General features: G+C 42.8%; 1 protein-coding gene across 1 annotated transcript; it reads left to right on the top strand.

Annotated features, from left to right (window-relative positions):
- The first annotated feature begins 2,687 nt into the window (after positions 1-2,687).
- LOC123096066 (flowering locus K homology domain) lies at positions 2,688-12,129 on the top strand. The gene is made up of 7 exons (XM_044517660.1): positions 2,688-2,932; positions 3,566-4,050; positions 8,590-8,836; positions 9,938-10,086; positions 10,179-10,457; positions 10,568-10,759; positions 11,645-12,129. The coding sequence occupies exons 2-7, from the start codon at positions 3,571-3,573 to the stop codon at positions 11,840-11,842; spliced, it is 1,545 nt and encodes a 514-aa protein (XP_044373595.1). The 5' UTR covers positions 2,688-2,932; positions 3,566-3,570; the 3' UTR covers positions 11,843-12,129.
- Positions 12,130-15,719: the final 3,590 nt, after the last annotated feature.

Here is a 15,719-nt window from a genome sequence, read left to right as displayed (position 1 = left end):
TAGGTTTATTTTGGTTAATCTCATGACTTACTATAGTGATCTTGGTAGAGCCTCCTATGTGTGTACTAGATGCATTCTTGTTTTCGGGCTCACATATAGGGGGAGCTATCATGATCATTATCTGTCCCATGGCTTTTATCTGTTTATCCTCTATGCCATGTTCTAACCACGTTGTCATCAATGCACCAAAAAGGGGGAGATTGAGAGTGCAAGTGGCACTTATACTATATTTTGGTGTGATGACAATGTGGTTAGTTGAACTAATATCGGTTGCTTAAGTTTATCTCAGGATATTGGTTCTAAGTGCCCACGATGGAGATGTGCGACCCCCCCCCATTTCAAAAAGGGCAAAGGCGTGGTCTTTCGACGCTTCGAAGGTTTTAGTTTTGGTTTGCTTCGAGTCGTAGGAAAGACCGCACTATTAAGAGGGGTTTGTGTGGATGAAAGTCGTGTGGGAATGCCATTGCCGAGCCTTACTCTCTTATCGTTCCCACTCCGACCACCTAAAGAACCTAGTGTGTGTGCCGTGGTACTCAGAAAGCTTGCAACAGAAAGTTACTAGGTACCCTGTGCGCATGGGGTCCTTTGACCCCGTGCGCACGGGGTACTGCGTAACTCTCTGAGTACCCCGTGCGCACGGGGTCTTCTGACCCCCGTGCGCACGGGGTGGTGTGATAGTCTCTGAGTACCCCGTGCGCACGGGGCTGACTTAGCCCGTGCGCACGGGGTCCAACGGGCAGAAATCCCCACCAGCTCAAGAACACTATATATAGGGCCTTCTTCCACCTCCAACCCTTAACCCTAATGTCTTGTTGAGGTCCACCATTGCTACACCCCATTTTGCTCAATACTCTCAATCTCTCCACCCAAACTTGTTGAAACTTTGGGGATTGGGAGAGCAAGACCCGATCTACAACTTGACCAAACCAAATCGCGTTCCCCGCAACATTTCTTCCCCATTGACTTGTTACTCTTGGAGCTTGGGCTCCTAGGCGGTTAGAGGTTCCTCCGGAAGCTTCCTTGCTTGTGGTGTGCTCCGGAGAAGTTTGTAAAGGTGTGGTGGTCGCCTTCAAGACCAACCCCGAGTGGTTCGAGGCTCATCCGTTGGGGGTGACTCGAAGGAGAATACGGTGAGCCTTCGGTGGCGTTCCGCAAGCTTTGGCTCCGGCACCGCTCCAAACGGAGAGTAGCTCTTCCCCAAGGAAGAGTGAACTTCGGGTTAAAATCCGCGTCCTCGTCTCACTTGTGGTTAATCCTTTCCCGCACCTTACTTTGTGGTTGTTTGCTTGTTGGCTTGCTAATTAGTTTGTTGCCTAGCATATTTATCTTGGAGCTTGCTTGTCATATAGGTTGCATTCACCTAGTTGCATATCTAGTGAACTCTTTTATCCGCTAAGCCTTAAAAACGACAAGAAAGATTAAAATTTGTAGTCTCCTATTCACCCTCCCCCTCTAGTCGACCGTATCGATCTTCAACCACGCTTAACCTCCTAACCTCATGCAATGCGCAGGTTTATGCATTAGTTGGTGCATGAGTGAGATAGATGCATGCGGCAAGGATGAGATTGAGATGAAAACGTGCTGGACAAAACGCAGGAGCAACTGATCAAGCAGTTAAAAATAAAACAATGTTGTAAAAAAAGGGCATTTTTGAAAGCATTTTGGAGTACTAATTTTGTTTTCTTGTTCAAAGGCAACCACGAATGCTATTTCTTCACATATTTTTGCACATAGGCAGAACACTCAATCATGTGTTTTCTAATATATGTGTACCATTTTTAGGATTTTGTTGTTTTGATCCCGGGATTATCGATAAAGAGGGCCGTGTTTTGGTGCTTGGCTGCATTTGCACCGGCATAAAGAGTTCATTAAAAATAGAAAAATAATAAGGAAATATGAATTTTTTTTGGCACCTAAGACGCTTGAGTATGCTAGGAGTGGGCAAAATTTCATGGACAGATGACTTGGACATTCAAGGAGCTCCAGACAAAAAAAATCAGCTCCGAATGGAACTTCAAAAATAGGCATCTGGGACACCAGGTTTTGATTTTTTTTAACTACTCGAGCACCTCGAATGTCATTTTAGCACGCAAATTTGCAGCTCCTACCACACCCGAACACATCTTCGGTGCCATAACAATTCGATATTTTTTGAGTTTGTTTGCATTTTTTAATTTACTGTTTATGAAGGAGTAGATGATCCCGAGGTCATATATGGATTATCCTCTAATAATACTTTCGCTATACAATCCAATATCCTCATTTACATGAGCTCCTCGTGGGGAAAAAAATCTAACAGGGATAACGTTTTCTTCTTATGGGATGAATTTTAAAAGCACTTTTTCACATAATACTTCTTTCGATCCATAATTATTTGTATTTGTCGCAGCACGACAAGTAATATGGATAGGAGGGAGTAAAAAACCTCGATCCTTTTAACAACATCTAAAATTTCATAACGGAAATACATGAGGTGCTCTGGGCACATAAACAAAAGCTAGGCCTCTAAAAGGCAATGTTCTTTAGATGCTAAAAAGCAGGTGTTGGAAGCACTAGAGTTTTTTTATACAGGCCAAAAACTTATCCTTTTTGACGAAAAAGTCAATTACACACGCCGGTTTTTTTCGTCAGATTGATAGTACACAACTTTTTTTTTTGAGCTTGATAGTACAATGGATTACCGGGATCCGAGACATTTCCGTCTCCGTGGAAGACCGCGGGCGGCTCTCCGTTCTAGTGCTGGACGAGTCGCGCACGAGCTCCCCTCCCCCACACACCAAATCCGCAGCCGTCGTCTTCCCTTCCGCTCCGCCTCCGCCCCATCCGACACCCTCCGCCCCTCGCCGGCTCCCGTGGCGTCCTCGCCGGCTCCCGTGGCGTCCTCGCCGTACTCTCCGCCGGCCGCCGCCTCCTCCCCCTCCCCCTCTGTCAGGTAACGCGATCTCCTCGCCCCTGCCGCGCTCTCGCTAACGCGCTCCCGTCCGTGGTGGTAAGGCGGAGGTTTCGCCAATTCCGCCTCGGGGTCTGAGAATCGAGACCTGGTTTCGATTGTAGCCCCCGACGGCGAGGCGAGGTTCGGGATTGCGGCGCGCTTAGGGTTTAGGGTTTGCTGTATGGCGACTCGTGTAATCGGCGCTGATCTGGGGAACGCGGCTAAGGTTTTTTATTTTGGCGGATTATGGCAAGGCACGTGTAAATTTGAAGTGGGTTTGTGGGGAAAGGGTGCGGTTCCTAAGCTCGATTGGACCGGGAACCGAGTTGCTGTTGCCTTGTAGAATTCCTGCTGTCGCATAATAAATTTTCTAAATCAAAGTTGTTGAGAGTCAATTATGCACCCTGCTAGAGCGTTCAAGGAGCCTGCGAGAGCGTTCAAGGAGCCTGCGTAAGTGTTTAAAACGGTGCCTGCTTGCTAGCTACATTTACAGCCTAGGTCTTGCGTCACAAGTCATGCGTATGAAGCAAGGCGCGTTACTGCTGCAGATTTTTGAATTCTATATGTTGTGCCTTAAAGTTCAATCATGGCTGTGGCGGTTTCTTACCTAATCCTCTTTCTTTGTGTCACCAGAAATTATGGATGAAGAGAATTTCACGGAACATGGCATTGGTGAGCTCCCTCAAAACCTTTACGATGAAGAACAGCTGAACTCTTTCGACAATACGGTGCAGTATAACGAAGAGCCTGGTGACCCATACAAAGACGAAGAGCCTGGAAACCAATATGACGAAGGAGCTGGGAATGCATACAACGAGGTGCAAGCAAATTTGCTCAGCGAAGAACCAGAAACTCAGTACGATGATGAACCAGCAAACCCTTACCAGGAAGAGAATGCATACAATGGGGAAGTGAAGCAGCAGGAAAGCTTGCAGGTAGAGGGTGATGATAAGAGGTGGCCAGGTTGGCCAGGAGATAGTGTTTTCCGCATACTAGTCCCAGCCCAGAAGGTGGGTGCTATCATTGGCCGCAAAGGGGAGTTTATCAAAAGGATGTGCGAGGAGTCTAAAGCTCGCATAAAAATACTAGATGGCCCACCTGGTGCAACAGAAAGAGCAGTAAGTATCTGCATAAAATCTTGATGACAAGCTCGTATTCTTATCCATGCAGCCAGTATATATTTCTATAATGTCAGTAGTGGGTTTGTGTGTTGTTTTCTTGCAACACTACCTTTTAAAGTGTTTTTCTGTTTTATGATTTTTTTCATTTATTATGAGCTGGCAAATCCGTATGTTGGTCTATGTACACTACTGCCCAGTTTCCCTGCCACTCTGCCCCATAAGATACATTTGGAATGGTTCCCTAACCTAACAGTTTGGTACCTTATTTAGGCCTCTTTTGGTTCATAGGATAGGATTATCGTAGGAATAGGAATTTTGTAGGAAATGAGATGCCATGTATCTCAAATCCTATGAGTAGGAATAGGAAACGAGATGTCATTTGGTTGATACCAAAGGAATTTTTCCATTGAGTCTAGGCTCATTTTTATTTTCCTATGAAATGTGAAGGATAGGAACCAATCCTATGTAGGAATAGGAATCCATTCCTATGAACCAAAGGGCTCTAAAGGAAAAAATCCTATAAGAATCCTATCCTCTAGAATTCCTATGAGATTCCTCCAAACCAAAGGAGGCCTTAGTCATTTTGTGCTGGTAGTTGTTTGGTGTGCTCAGTGCAGTGTTGTTTGCTTGATGCTCATTGACTTAAGGAAATTTGTAGTTGCGCTGGTAGTTGCTTGTTACCTCATTCCTCCTTTGGTTACATGAATTTTGTAGAAATTCTATCTGTATGATTCCTATATAGGAAATTTCCTTTTGAGCCCTCTCGTTTGTAGGAATGGATTCCTATTCCTATGTAGGATTGGTTCCTATCCTTAACATTTCAAAGCAAAATATTTTAGCTCAGACCTAATGGAAAAGTTCTTATCCTATGAACCAAATGCCATCTATTTCGTTGTAGGAGTTGAGATGCATGCCACTTTCCTATTCCTATGATATTCCTATACTAGGAACCAAAGGAGGCCTTAAGCTTTATCAGAACTTGGGATATAAAGAGAAATATGATGTTCAACAACGAACATGCCTTGCAGAAACTAAAATACAGCTGTTGATTGAGCTACTTGTTATGAGCAAGACCTTGTTTTTCTGATTAGTAGAAACTTAATACTCATGTTACTATTAGCATGTCCTTAACTAGTTTGAGATTTGAATGTTATATTAATTGGATCATCCACGATATTTTAGCAAATTTCTATAGCAATGAAAATAACAGAAGCAATCTGGTAGAACCAGGGATCCTACCGGACCTGCTCCGTAGGTTGTAGGGGAAGGATGGAGGAGGGCGCGGCGATGAGCGGGCGCGCCGGCGGCTGGGCGCCGTCGCGTAGGAGGAGGATGGCGGCGGCGGCTAGGGTTAGAGGCGGCTAGGGTTCCGGCTCCTCTGGGAGCCGGGCAATAGGGATAATAATATTCTTATTGCTTAATTTCAAAAAGAGTCTTACAGCCTATATTTATAACCTAGATAACTTGCATAAGAATTAACCTAAGATAACTTGCATAAGAATTAACCTAAGATAACTTGTGGGCTAAGATTGCCCGGTGGGCCTAGCTAAACCGTCCATAACACTTCTCCCCGCCTGCACAAACAGCTCGTCCTCGAGCTGTAAGGTGGGGAAGCGCTTGCGGAACTCCTCGAGGCGATCAACCAGCGTCAAACACCTTCTCGACAGCTGGGGCGGCCAGGTCGGCGGCGACGGCGTCCTCCGGAATGTAGTCTGCAACCTCCATAACACAATCATCATTTCTTGTTCTGCATCTCTGCAAACTATAAAGGTCAGACGTGTTTGATGCAGAACAACATACACACACTGGTCACTGGTGTTAAGACCAAGTACCAACTCACATTTAAAAAAATGAATTGCTAACTGTTTTGCATAGATATTGATCACATAGTTTTCAGCACATGCATATAAAAAATATAACATTATAGCTTAGCAAATTAGAAACACCCCTTTTGTTAGGGTGCTATTAGATGTCACGTTTGCCATGCCAATAGTTATACCTCTTAGGGACATCAGTTGATTCCACATTTTGGATATCCTTTTCTTTTGAACCCCTAGTAAATCCTGGCCCTCTGTTTCCTTATATTGGTCAGCAGTTAGGATGCTGTATAATATGCAAGAAACTACTTCAGCCAAAGATAACTCAACATCAGTTACCAGTTCTGTGTTTAAAATTGTCTCATCCAATATCGTTTTCCAGTCAACTAAACTAAGAATTTTTAATTGATATTGGATCTAGCCTCAATCAATGGAAAATAAATACCATCCTAGTATTGGTTGGGGATGTATCAGTACAATTGGGGCTATGTTCTTCTGTTCCAATATTTTCAAGTTGCCATTCATGGAATGGGGTATAACTGAAAAAGATTGATCATACAATCAAGCAAATGTATCATCCATGATGCCATGGAAGTGCTTTTTCCTTGGTGGCAGATCACTATTCTGAATACTTCTTCTGAAGGAAAGAAGCCACATCCAAGCTGTGTACCTTTGTTCATTCTAGCATTTTTTGCATGATTTAGTTTTTATGATACACGACGGTGTCACTTGGCTTACCAAATACCAGAATTATCAGTTGGTTTATCAAACACTAGAGCTATATCAGTTGAACCACTAATTCATTGTCCAGTATGTTCTATTATTGCCAAAATGCCTAGTTGGGGCTATCCTTGCTTCCTAAACTCCAGTTTATTAACTTGATGAAAAGTCAAGATAATAACATTTTCAATTTCTGAAATAAAACTCAGAAGTACCAGATGGTAAAGTTCACCAAAGACAAAAAGAGTGGCTCTAAAACTAATATGAATCAAAATATACCTTTCATCAAAGTCCCAAATTGAATGGCTTTGATAATGATAACACAAGTGACTGTTTGCAGGTTGACTGCAGTCTAAGGACCCAAATCAAACCACGTCTCCAAAAGACATGGGTCTGAAAGTTCAGTTTTGGGCTCCTCTGCTGCGATCTAGGCCCTTTGAGTCTTGGATGAAGATTCCTTTCAAGATGCTCCATATATTATCTGGTAACTCCACGACTTGTTTGATTTTTGAACTGAAAGGAGATCACTGGGGCAAGGTTTACTGCCTGATTGGATGACCAGCATTCTTCCAATGAAGACAAATGACCAAATATGCATTAAGATGACAAACGTGTACAACAGAGTCATACACTTGTATAAGTGAACGTAAACATACTGCATACATCAAAATGAGACTACATGATGAATTTGATACTAATTTTTCATCAGATGAAAGTAAAAAAGTTTGCATGCATTTGGAGAAAAAAATGCTACATCAGCATCCCCTTTTTTTTTGCGTCCTTCCGCAATTAGCCTGAGCGTTTTGCTCAACGAAGTGCCATGATATTTAAATTATCGACAAGTGGACCAGGTTATGGCGTTATGCTCGTAAGCCACTTGGAAAGATAACAAAATGTTGGTAATCTTTCTTCACAGGGCTTTAGGATCTATTGCATAAGAGACACAGAAAATTCGACCCTCGAAACGGATGACAACTCCCATTGTGAAGGATGTTGAATTTTGTAAAGCATGTTAACCACAACAAAGAAAAGGCAATCTATTTATCACCTGTACTTGCTGAACATTGTTCTACATTTGATATATGTGAAGGGACTGTTATGTCAAACATTTTGGTGTTCTTGTGTGTGTATCCATCTCAGTATCAGATTGCATCTGCTGCTATGCTCTGAGCTGCTGACTGCTAATGTTTACCATCTTTGATATAACTTAAATTAAACTGAGCTGCAGTAGGAGATCCATCTAATGATACCCAGGAGCATTATTTTCCACAGCTTAAGAAAATGCACACCTTTTGACTTCCTTATTTGGCCTCCTTATTTTTGATTCTAGTGTAGAAATCAGGTTCTGATTGTTTAATTTACTAGATGACACCCTGCACATTGTTGCGGGAATGTTTTGCAATATATTCAACGAGAATTGGTTGTATGGAACATGAATGTTTCAAGTAATAGTGCGAAAACTAAAACTGAAAATACATATGATTTATTGTGTTTGATTATTGTATAATATAAATATCAAAATAGAATTTAAATTCTCATGCATATTTGCATGTTGAGGTTGCTTTTTCTTATGCATGCTGCATGTTGAGGTGGGCCTTTTTCCATGCATGTTAAATGCTGAGGTGGCATGCTTTCATGTTGAGAGAAATAGTTAGTGGGGGCTAGCTATTTAGATATAGAAGATATGTGGAGATACTATTAACTGAATACGCCTGTGGGATTTTGTACATAATCCCTTGTGTCAGCAATGCTAAACCCATGGAGAAAAGTTTGGAAATTAAAGAAGCGATATTGATCTAGCAAAACATAGTTATGTTACTTACCAAGTTACATTCTTACAAGTTATGCATGTGTAAACCCATTCACCGAGTTCATCTGGGTCTAATGGTTTGTTTCTAAATAATTATCCATTATGTAATTTCATGTTGTGCTCTTAAAACAGCTGTCTTTAAGTGTTTAGTACTAATTTAGTGAACAATGTTTATTTTCCAATTTAAAGGTAATAATTTCAGCAAAGGATGAGCCAGATGAACCGATATCTCCAGCTATGGATGGCTTGCTTAAAATTCATAAGCGGATAACTGATGGTTCAGATGGTGAATCTGGCCAGCTCCAACGGGGTGCTAGTAATGTAGGACCAACACGACTGCTAGTGCCAGCTTCCCAAGCTGGCAGCCTTATTGGGAAGCAAGGAGCAACCATTAAATCCATACAAGATTCTTCAAAGTCAGTTGTCCGGATTGTTGGTAAGGCTTTTGCATTTTTCCATTTCACGTATTAGATTCTGTCTTCATGATATATATATCGAGTTTATGCCTTGTCTTGTGACTTTGTTACATGCTGATCAAAATAAGAAAAAATGGTGATACTTATCTCAGTGTTTATACTCTATATGATGGCCCACATAGATGCACATGCCTCATGTGCTCCTTCAATACGAATATTATGTGCTCCATGCCTGGGGCACAAACCATTCTGGTACCAAGGATACTGGCCTGCTCAGAAATCAACTTTTTATTCTGAAACCATTTATTTGACAGCAGTCAATTATAAAATCTGAGAATTCGACCCCTCACCCAAAACTACCATGATGATTGGTTGGTTCTGGTGACGTGGCTTCCCGGTAAGCCTGGATATGCTGACATGAATTTGTTTTTTGAACCATGCATGAGAGCTGAATTTGCTATATTAATATGCTGACATGACTTACAAATCCCCACCAAGAAAAAGCAAACACATATATACAAACTATAGGACTACTGGGTAGGCACAAAATACCTGATTTTGTAATTGGGGGTGGAGATCACATACTAAGTGTATATTTGATTTGTGCCTATATGTGCTGTGCCAAAATTTTGGCAGCCTATAATATCTTGGCCATCATTTGGTTGGTTGCCTATGAAAAGTAGCCCACCCCACCTCACATTCCCTTCACAACTCTCAAGGGCCAAGGAATCTCTACCCAGTTTTTTGGCTAGCCTTGTTGGCAAAAATTGGTAGGGTATGATATGGCACAAACCAAACATTAACCTAATAGTCTTTAAAATAATCCAGATCTGGTTTGCAGAACAGCTTATTATAACTACATGCAAGATTCTGAACTTTTCTTCTCATTTTTCAATGTGCTCAGCTGCTTATTATTGTAGCATTTAGCATTTTCAAATGTTTGGAGTTCAGTTGGTTGTCTAAACTGGTATGTTGATATTCATCATTGGTGACTGCAAGTCTGGAACTAATTAACTTGAAAACCGCATGAGATAATTTGATACATTCAGAGAAGATGCTATGTAGCGTCAGCATTATAATGCTATATGCCTTTTTAGCTTAACATTCTAAATTTTTATCAGAAAATGTGCCCCCTGTTGCACTAAATGATGATAGAGTTGTGGAGATACAAGGCGAGCCTCTTGGTGTCCACAAAGCAGTGGAGTTGATAGCAAGTCACTTGAGAAAATTTCTTGTTGACCACAGCGTTCTCCAACTATTTGAACAGCAAGTAAGTTAGATTTCGTTTCGGCACCCTATGTTCCTGTCAATAATAAGTTTCTTGGACGCAGCATTTACGACTGTAAATTTCCATGTCTACAGATGAAAATGCACAGTGTGCAGAGAGAGCAGCCCATGGCAGCCCCACAGCATTGGGCGCCTCCTCAACCCTGGGTTCCTCCTCCAAACCTCCCTCCTGGTGGTCCAGGTTATGGTGAAAATCCACAGTTCATGCCTCCAAGGCCACAAGACAACTATTATCCCCGTCCAGATGTGCCGCCTATGGAAAAGCAGCCGCACTATGGCATTTCTGCATATGGACGTGAGGCACCACCAAGTGGTACTTCAGGCAATCAACCACCACTGCATGTGGCCTCTCAGGTTAGTTGTGTTGTACACCTGCACTTGACATTAGGATGGTGGGTTGCTTTTGAATTGCTGCCTCCTGATATGGGAGGTACATACTGATTTCTTGTGTATTTCCTCAAAAGGTACATAACATGCAAATTCCTCTCTCCTATGCTGATGCCGTGATTGGGGCGGCTGGTGCTAGTATCAGCTATATCCGTAGGCACAGTGGTGCAGCAGTAACTATTCAAGAAAGCAGAGGTGCACCTGGAGAGATGACTGTGGAGATAATTGGAAGCGCATCCCAAGTTCAAACTGCCCAGCAACTGATCCAGGTCAGTCTTCTACCCATCCTCTGACCTGTTATTTACTTGCGCTAGTATTCTCCAAAATCGCTCATGATTGATGCTCGACTCATTTATTTTTCTTTGATATCTCTGCCAGTTCTTATTTCTGAATCCATTTGGGAAGTGCACCATGCATGTTTGTACTTGTGCTTTGTAAAGCTCATGGTCGGCCAATTAATTTGTTTCATTGATAAACCATGTATATAGATATGAAATGTACTACTCCCTCCGTTCCTAAATACAAGTCTTTTTAGCGATTTCAGTATGGACTACATATGGATGTATATAGACATATTTTAGAGTGTAGATTCACTCATTTTGCTCCGTATGTAGTCCGTAGTAGAATCTCTAAAAAGACTTATATTTAGGAACGGAGGGGGTAGATGCAACCGGAATTAGGCTGTAGTACATGACTAAGAGACGCTGGTAAAATATTAGCAGAATGCCATGCTTGGTTAGTACTTGTATTTATGTATGCTAATCGCTATTTACGACGCCAACTTTTAGATGCTGATAACATGTAGCAAAACAACATTCGATAGAAGTTTTGGATGATGTAGAAAAAGAAGCATGTTTTCCTAAGCGTTAACAAGATGTGAAAGAGGACATAGTGTGGCGTCAAAACGTAGAAATTTTGTTGCATATATTGCTTATGTGCAACAACAAAACACTGGCCAAATTAAAACCCTCACTGCAAAGAGTAGCTTCATGGAAGGAACAATGGAAATGGAGAGACACTTCAAATCGTTCTTGCTATTTACGTGTATGTTGGATCTATCTCTGGATGGGCTAAACACATTCAATACGGGTTGGACATGCTTTGTTTCTTCCATTTAAGTTGACCTGTTGCTCATGGCCATTGCTTGCCTGCAGAATTTCATGGCGGAAGCCGCTCCACAAACCCGGCCGCCGGCTTCCAACCCTCCTGCTCCGCCAGTCGACCCGGGTTACAGCTCTTACCCGCCACCACCATATGGGGCTCCTCCCACAGGTGCAGGAGGGCCTGCTCCTCACAATGGCGGAGGCTACGGTGGCGGCTCCGGCTCCTACCATCCCAGCTACGGATACTAGCTTGTAACAGCAAGCTAAACGATTTGCTCCATCTCTATTGTGATGGTTGGTTTTTTATCGTTGCCCAATAATTACAGTCATGGATTCCTGCCTATCAAATTAGTCAGTCTCGTGTATGGTTGGTGGTAGACTTTGGTAGTGTGTTTCCCGTCGTGACATGTGGTTTATAGCTGAGCTACCTCATTGGATACAAAATACTTGTTGAGTTGAGTTGGAACAATTGTCCGAATTTGAAAGAGTGGACCAAACAAATTGAATCGAACTTGGTAGCTACCATTCCCAGGTTATCCAATGTTGACGTTATATGTCTTCTCGGGCGGCCGCAGTCCACAAAATGGCCAGCCTGAACAGAAGATCCTCATAGCTCGAGCTCGAGCTTCAAAATGCCATCAAAATGGCCACCTGAGCGCCTGCCGTTCCTGTCCACCTGGGTCCCTAGTTTAATTATGTTAGCACAATCCTCTGAACTTTTAGGTTCTTGAATTATGTCTATGTTTAAGGTTGCTCCGTGTATTTGGAGCATGCAGTCCGTCGGCCTCAGGCCATGTATCCGCTCTGCCCACTTTGCTTCTGCAAGTTGGTTGGCTGTTTCTTTTGCTCGTTGGTTGCTATCTGAATGTCAAGTGGCTTCATGCACTGTTATTTCTGCCTCGACGGCTTCTGCTGTTCCACAAAGCTCCAGGGTGCATCCGTTTCCATAATGCTAGAACAACCCATCAACTTTCTGAGTTGGAACGTGAGGAATGCCACGATCGCCTCCTTGTCGTGTCTACAAGAGACGAAGCTTGACAACGTCGACCAATTCACAGCGGCTTTTTTGGGTGGTCAGAGGCTACGTAGCTTTGCACAAAGACCGGCAAACGGCACCAGGGGTGGAATTCTGCTGCTCTGGGATGATCTTCTAGTTGATGTTTCTTGCATCACCTATACAACATACTGCCTTTCCGCCATGATCAGTGTGTGAGGGACCGGCATGCGCTTCGAGATCACCTCTAGATGATGTAAACGTTTTCGTGATTTAATAAAGCTAGCCATGATGGCCTTCCCTCAAAAAAAGAAAAGAAAAAACATCGCCTCTGTCTACGGTCCCACGGACCCCTCCTGCAAAGATGCTTTCTTTGCTGAGCTTCTAAGTCAGAAACCTACGACTGGGGTGGCCTGGCTCGCCTTAGGTGATTTCAACTAAATCTACCGGGCCAGAGAAAAAAACAAAAGAAATGTCAACTACAGTAGGATCAATCATTTCAGGGCAACGCTACAAAGTAGTGAGCTCGAAGAAATACACCTCAAAAAGTGACGATTCACTTGGAGCAACGAGAGGGAAAACCCAATGCAAGCTAGACTCATTCTTCTGCAACGCCGAGTGGGGCACATCCTTCAACACACACGTCATTAATGCTCTCTCCTCCTCCCTCTCCGACCATTGCCCGCTTCTACTTGCCGATGATAAGGGACCAAGAAAGCCTCGGGGTCTTTAAATTCGATTTTTTGTTTTTGTTTTCATGCAACAAACGTTCCCCAACACTCGAGTATGTAATAACCGAGGAGCATATAATGCAGGCTGAAATGCTCAAGATCACTGTTGGACAACTCCTCGATATCGAGCCCATGTCTTCGCTTAGAGAGGAGGAAATAAAACGGAAATATGTTCGGGGCCAACCTTTGGTCGAGCCAGACGAGGTCAAGAACCTCCCAACGAGAATGTATGAATTGCATCAATGGTACATAAACATTACCAAGATTTCCAATCGAGAGTCCCTCATGGTGAATGTCAAGGAGGAGCATTACTTCCATGAGAAAGCTGTGTCCGTTGAGTATTTAGAACTATTTCAGTTATACAATCAAGACGCACTCGACAAATCTATCGTCCGTTGCTATTGTCTGTAAGTGATTTTTTTCTGTAATTTAAGTTTCAAGCTAGCTGTAGTGATCATTTTGATCAATCATTACCTGTAATTATCCTCACTATATTTTTTTCTGTGGTATTATGCAGGATGAAGATGTATGAAATGAAAAAATCTGGACGCTATGGCATTGGGTTCATTGACCCAAATACCATTAATGAGTACACATGGAATATTCCAAGTTGTCGAGCAAGTTTAGAGGAAAGCATGCTAGAGTTCTTCAAGCGCCTCAATACCAATGAAGATATACTACTTCCTTACAACTTCCTGTGAGTCACACTGTCTTGTACTACAAATTCTGTTTTTGCTTACTAGCTAGCTAGATGTTAATAATTAAGTGTATAGGGTTTAGGGTAGTTGATTAGTGTTATGCACATGCCCGCTTAATTAAGACATGCAAACGTGTGCGCATGCAGTTTCCACTGGATCTTGTTAGACATTAAAGTTGAAGAAGGAAAAATTGAAGTACTGGACTCACTACTTAAAAAAGAAAGTGACTACACCATCTTGTTTGGGATAGTCAACAGGTAATTTCAATCATTATTAACTATATCTCGGCCTATTTAGTTCGTCATTTCCTGATATAAACTATTTAATAACCCCTTTATTAATTTACTTTGCCGGCGGGCAGGGCTTGGGCAAAGTTCATCAAGGTGACTCCAGGCAAATGGGCAAAAAAGCTGTTTTGGTATCGACCCAAGGTAAGTAATTAAGTAGTACTAGCTAGCTAGCTACCATCTCTTTAATTCTTGTTTCAATACCATTAATTAATTATCATGCTTGATTAATCATTATCTGATTCAATTCCATTCTCGTAAAGGCCCTGAAGCAGGCGTCGGGGACTGATCTGTGTGCATACTACGTTTGCGAGAACATTCGCATGATGGCGTCCGAAAGCAGCAGATCTCAAAGACAGGACTGGGTACGTTTGTCAGAACACTATTCACAAATTTTTACACCATTATCGATATCTAGTCACACAACTAATACACATGCATATTGATCTCCTTCTTAATAGTTCAGAGAGGTGCGGGAGCAACTCCTACCAATGGAGCGCATACTAGCACTTCAAGAGGAAATAGCGGGATTTTTGCTCGACCAGGTCATAGATCCCAAAGGAGAATACTATTACCCGCTACCGCCCCCATGAACCACTTGTCATCGTGCTCCGAAGGCACCAAGGCAACATGTAGGAGAAATTGTATATATATATATACATGTGTATGTGTGAATAATTAATGGTGGTGGTTGTGAGACATTCGATGATATATATTTATATATATGCGGTTCTATGAGAAAATCTATTTATATATATGCATAACGTGTACAATATGTAGTATCGTAAAATACCAGCAAACAAAAAAGAATTAAATGGAAAACACAAAATTAATGGAAAAATAAAAATAAAACCAAACCCCCCCAAACATTTAGTACCGGTTGGTGTTACCAACCGGTACTAATGGTCTACCAGCACCCGGGCCTGGCTCATGCCACGTGGTGGCACTTTAGCGCCGGTTCGTGCCGAACCGATAGTAAAGAGGGGGGGGGGGCTTTAGTCTCCACTCTTTAGTGCCGGTTGTAGAACCGACACTAAATGCCCTTACGAACCGGCGCTAAAGCCCGGTTCTGCACTAGTGAACGTTCCCCAACACTCGAGTATGGGGGACTTGGGGTCCTCAACACCAACGCGCCCTCCGGTTGCGGTGGCCTTGGTACTAATGGAAGGAGCCTACCAAGATGTGGGTCGGAATGGGAAACCCTTGTGACGAGGATGACCTTAACATTTTCTACGCTTCCACCACCATCACCGTTGGTAACGGCGTGAAGACCCCCTTCCGGGACTCCCCTTGGCTCCTTGGTCGCAAGCCTAAGGGCATTGCCCCACTCATCCATGAAGCTTCCATGCGTAAGAATTGGAAGGCGCGGGAGGCCCTCAAGCACAACATGTGACACCCCCGATTTGACCGTACACT

Source organism: Triticum aestivum, chromosome 4D (assembly GCF_018294505.1).
Source record: "Triticum aestivum cultivar Chinese Spring chromosome 4D, IWGSC CS RefSeq v2.1, whole genome shotgun sequence".
In the NCBI taxonomy this organism is placed as follows: Eukaryota; Viridiplantae; Streptophyta; class Magnoliopsida; order Poales; family Poaceae; genus Triticum; species Triticum aestivum.
Note: the sequence above shows the minus strand (reverse complement) of the source record. Positions and strands in the feature narration are given on the sequence as shown.

Excerpts from the sequence above, each read along its gene's own strand:
- LOC123096066 (XM_044517660.1), top strand. The coding sequence starts at position 3,571 with ATGGATGAAGAGAATTTCACGGAACATGGCATTGGTGAGCTCCCTCAA. Across the intron at positions 4,051-8,589 it reads CTGGTGCAACAGAAAGAGCA|GTAATAATTTCAGCAAAGGA; the intron begins GTAAGTATCTGC and ends TCCAATTTAAAG. Across the intron at positions 10,458-10,567 it reads CACTGCATGTGGCCTCTCAG|GTACATAACATGCAAATTCC; the intron begins GTTAGTTGTGTT and ends TTTCCTCAAAAG.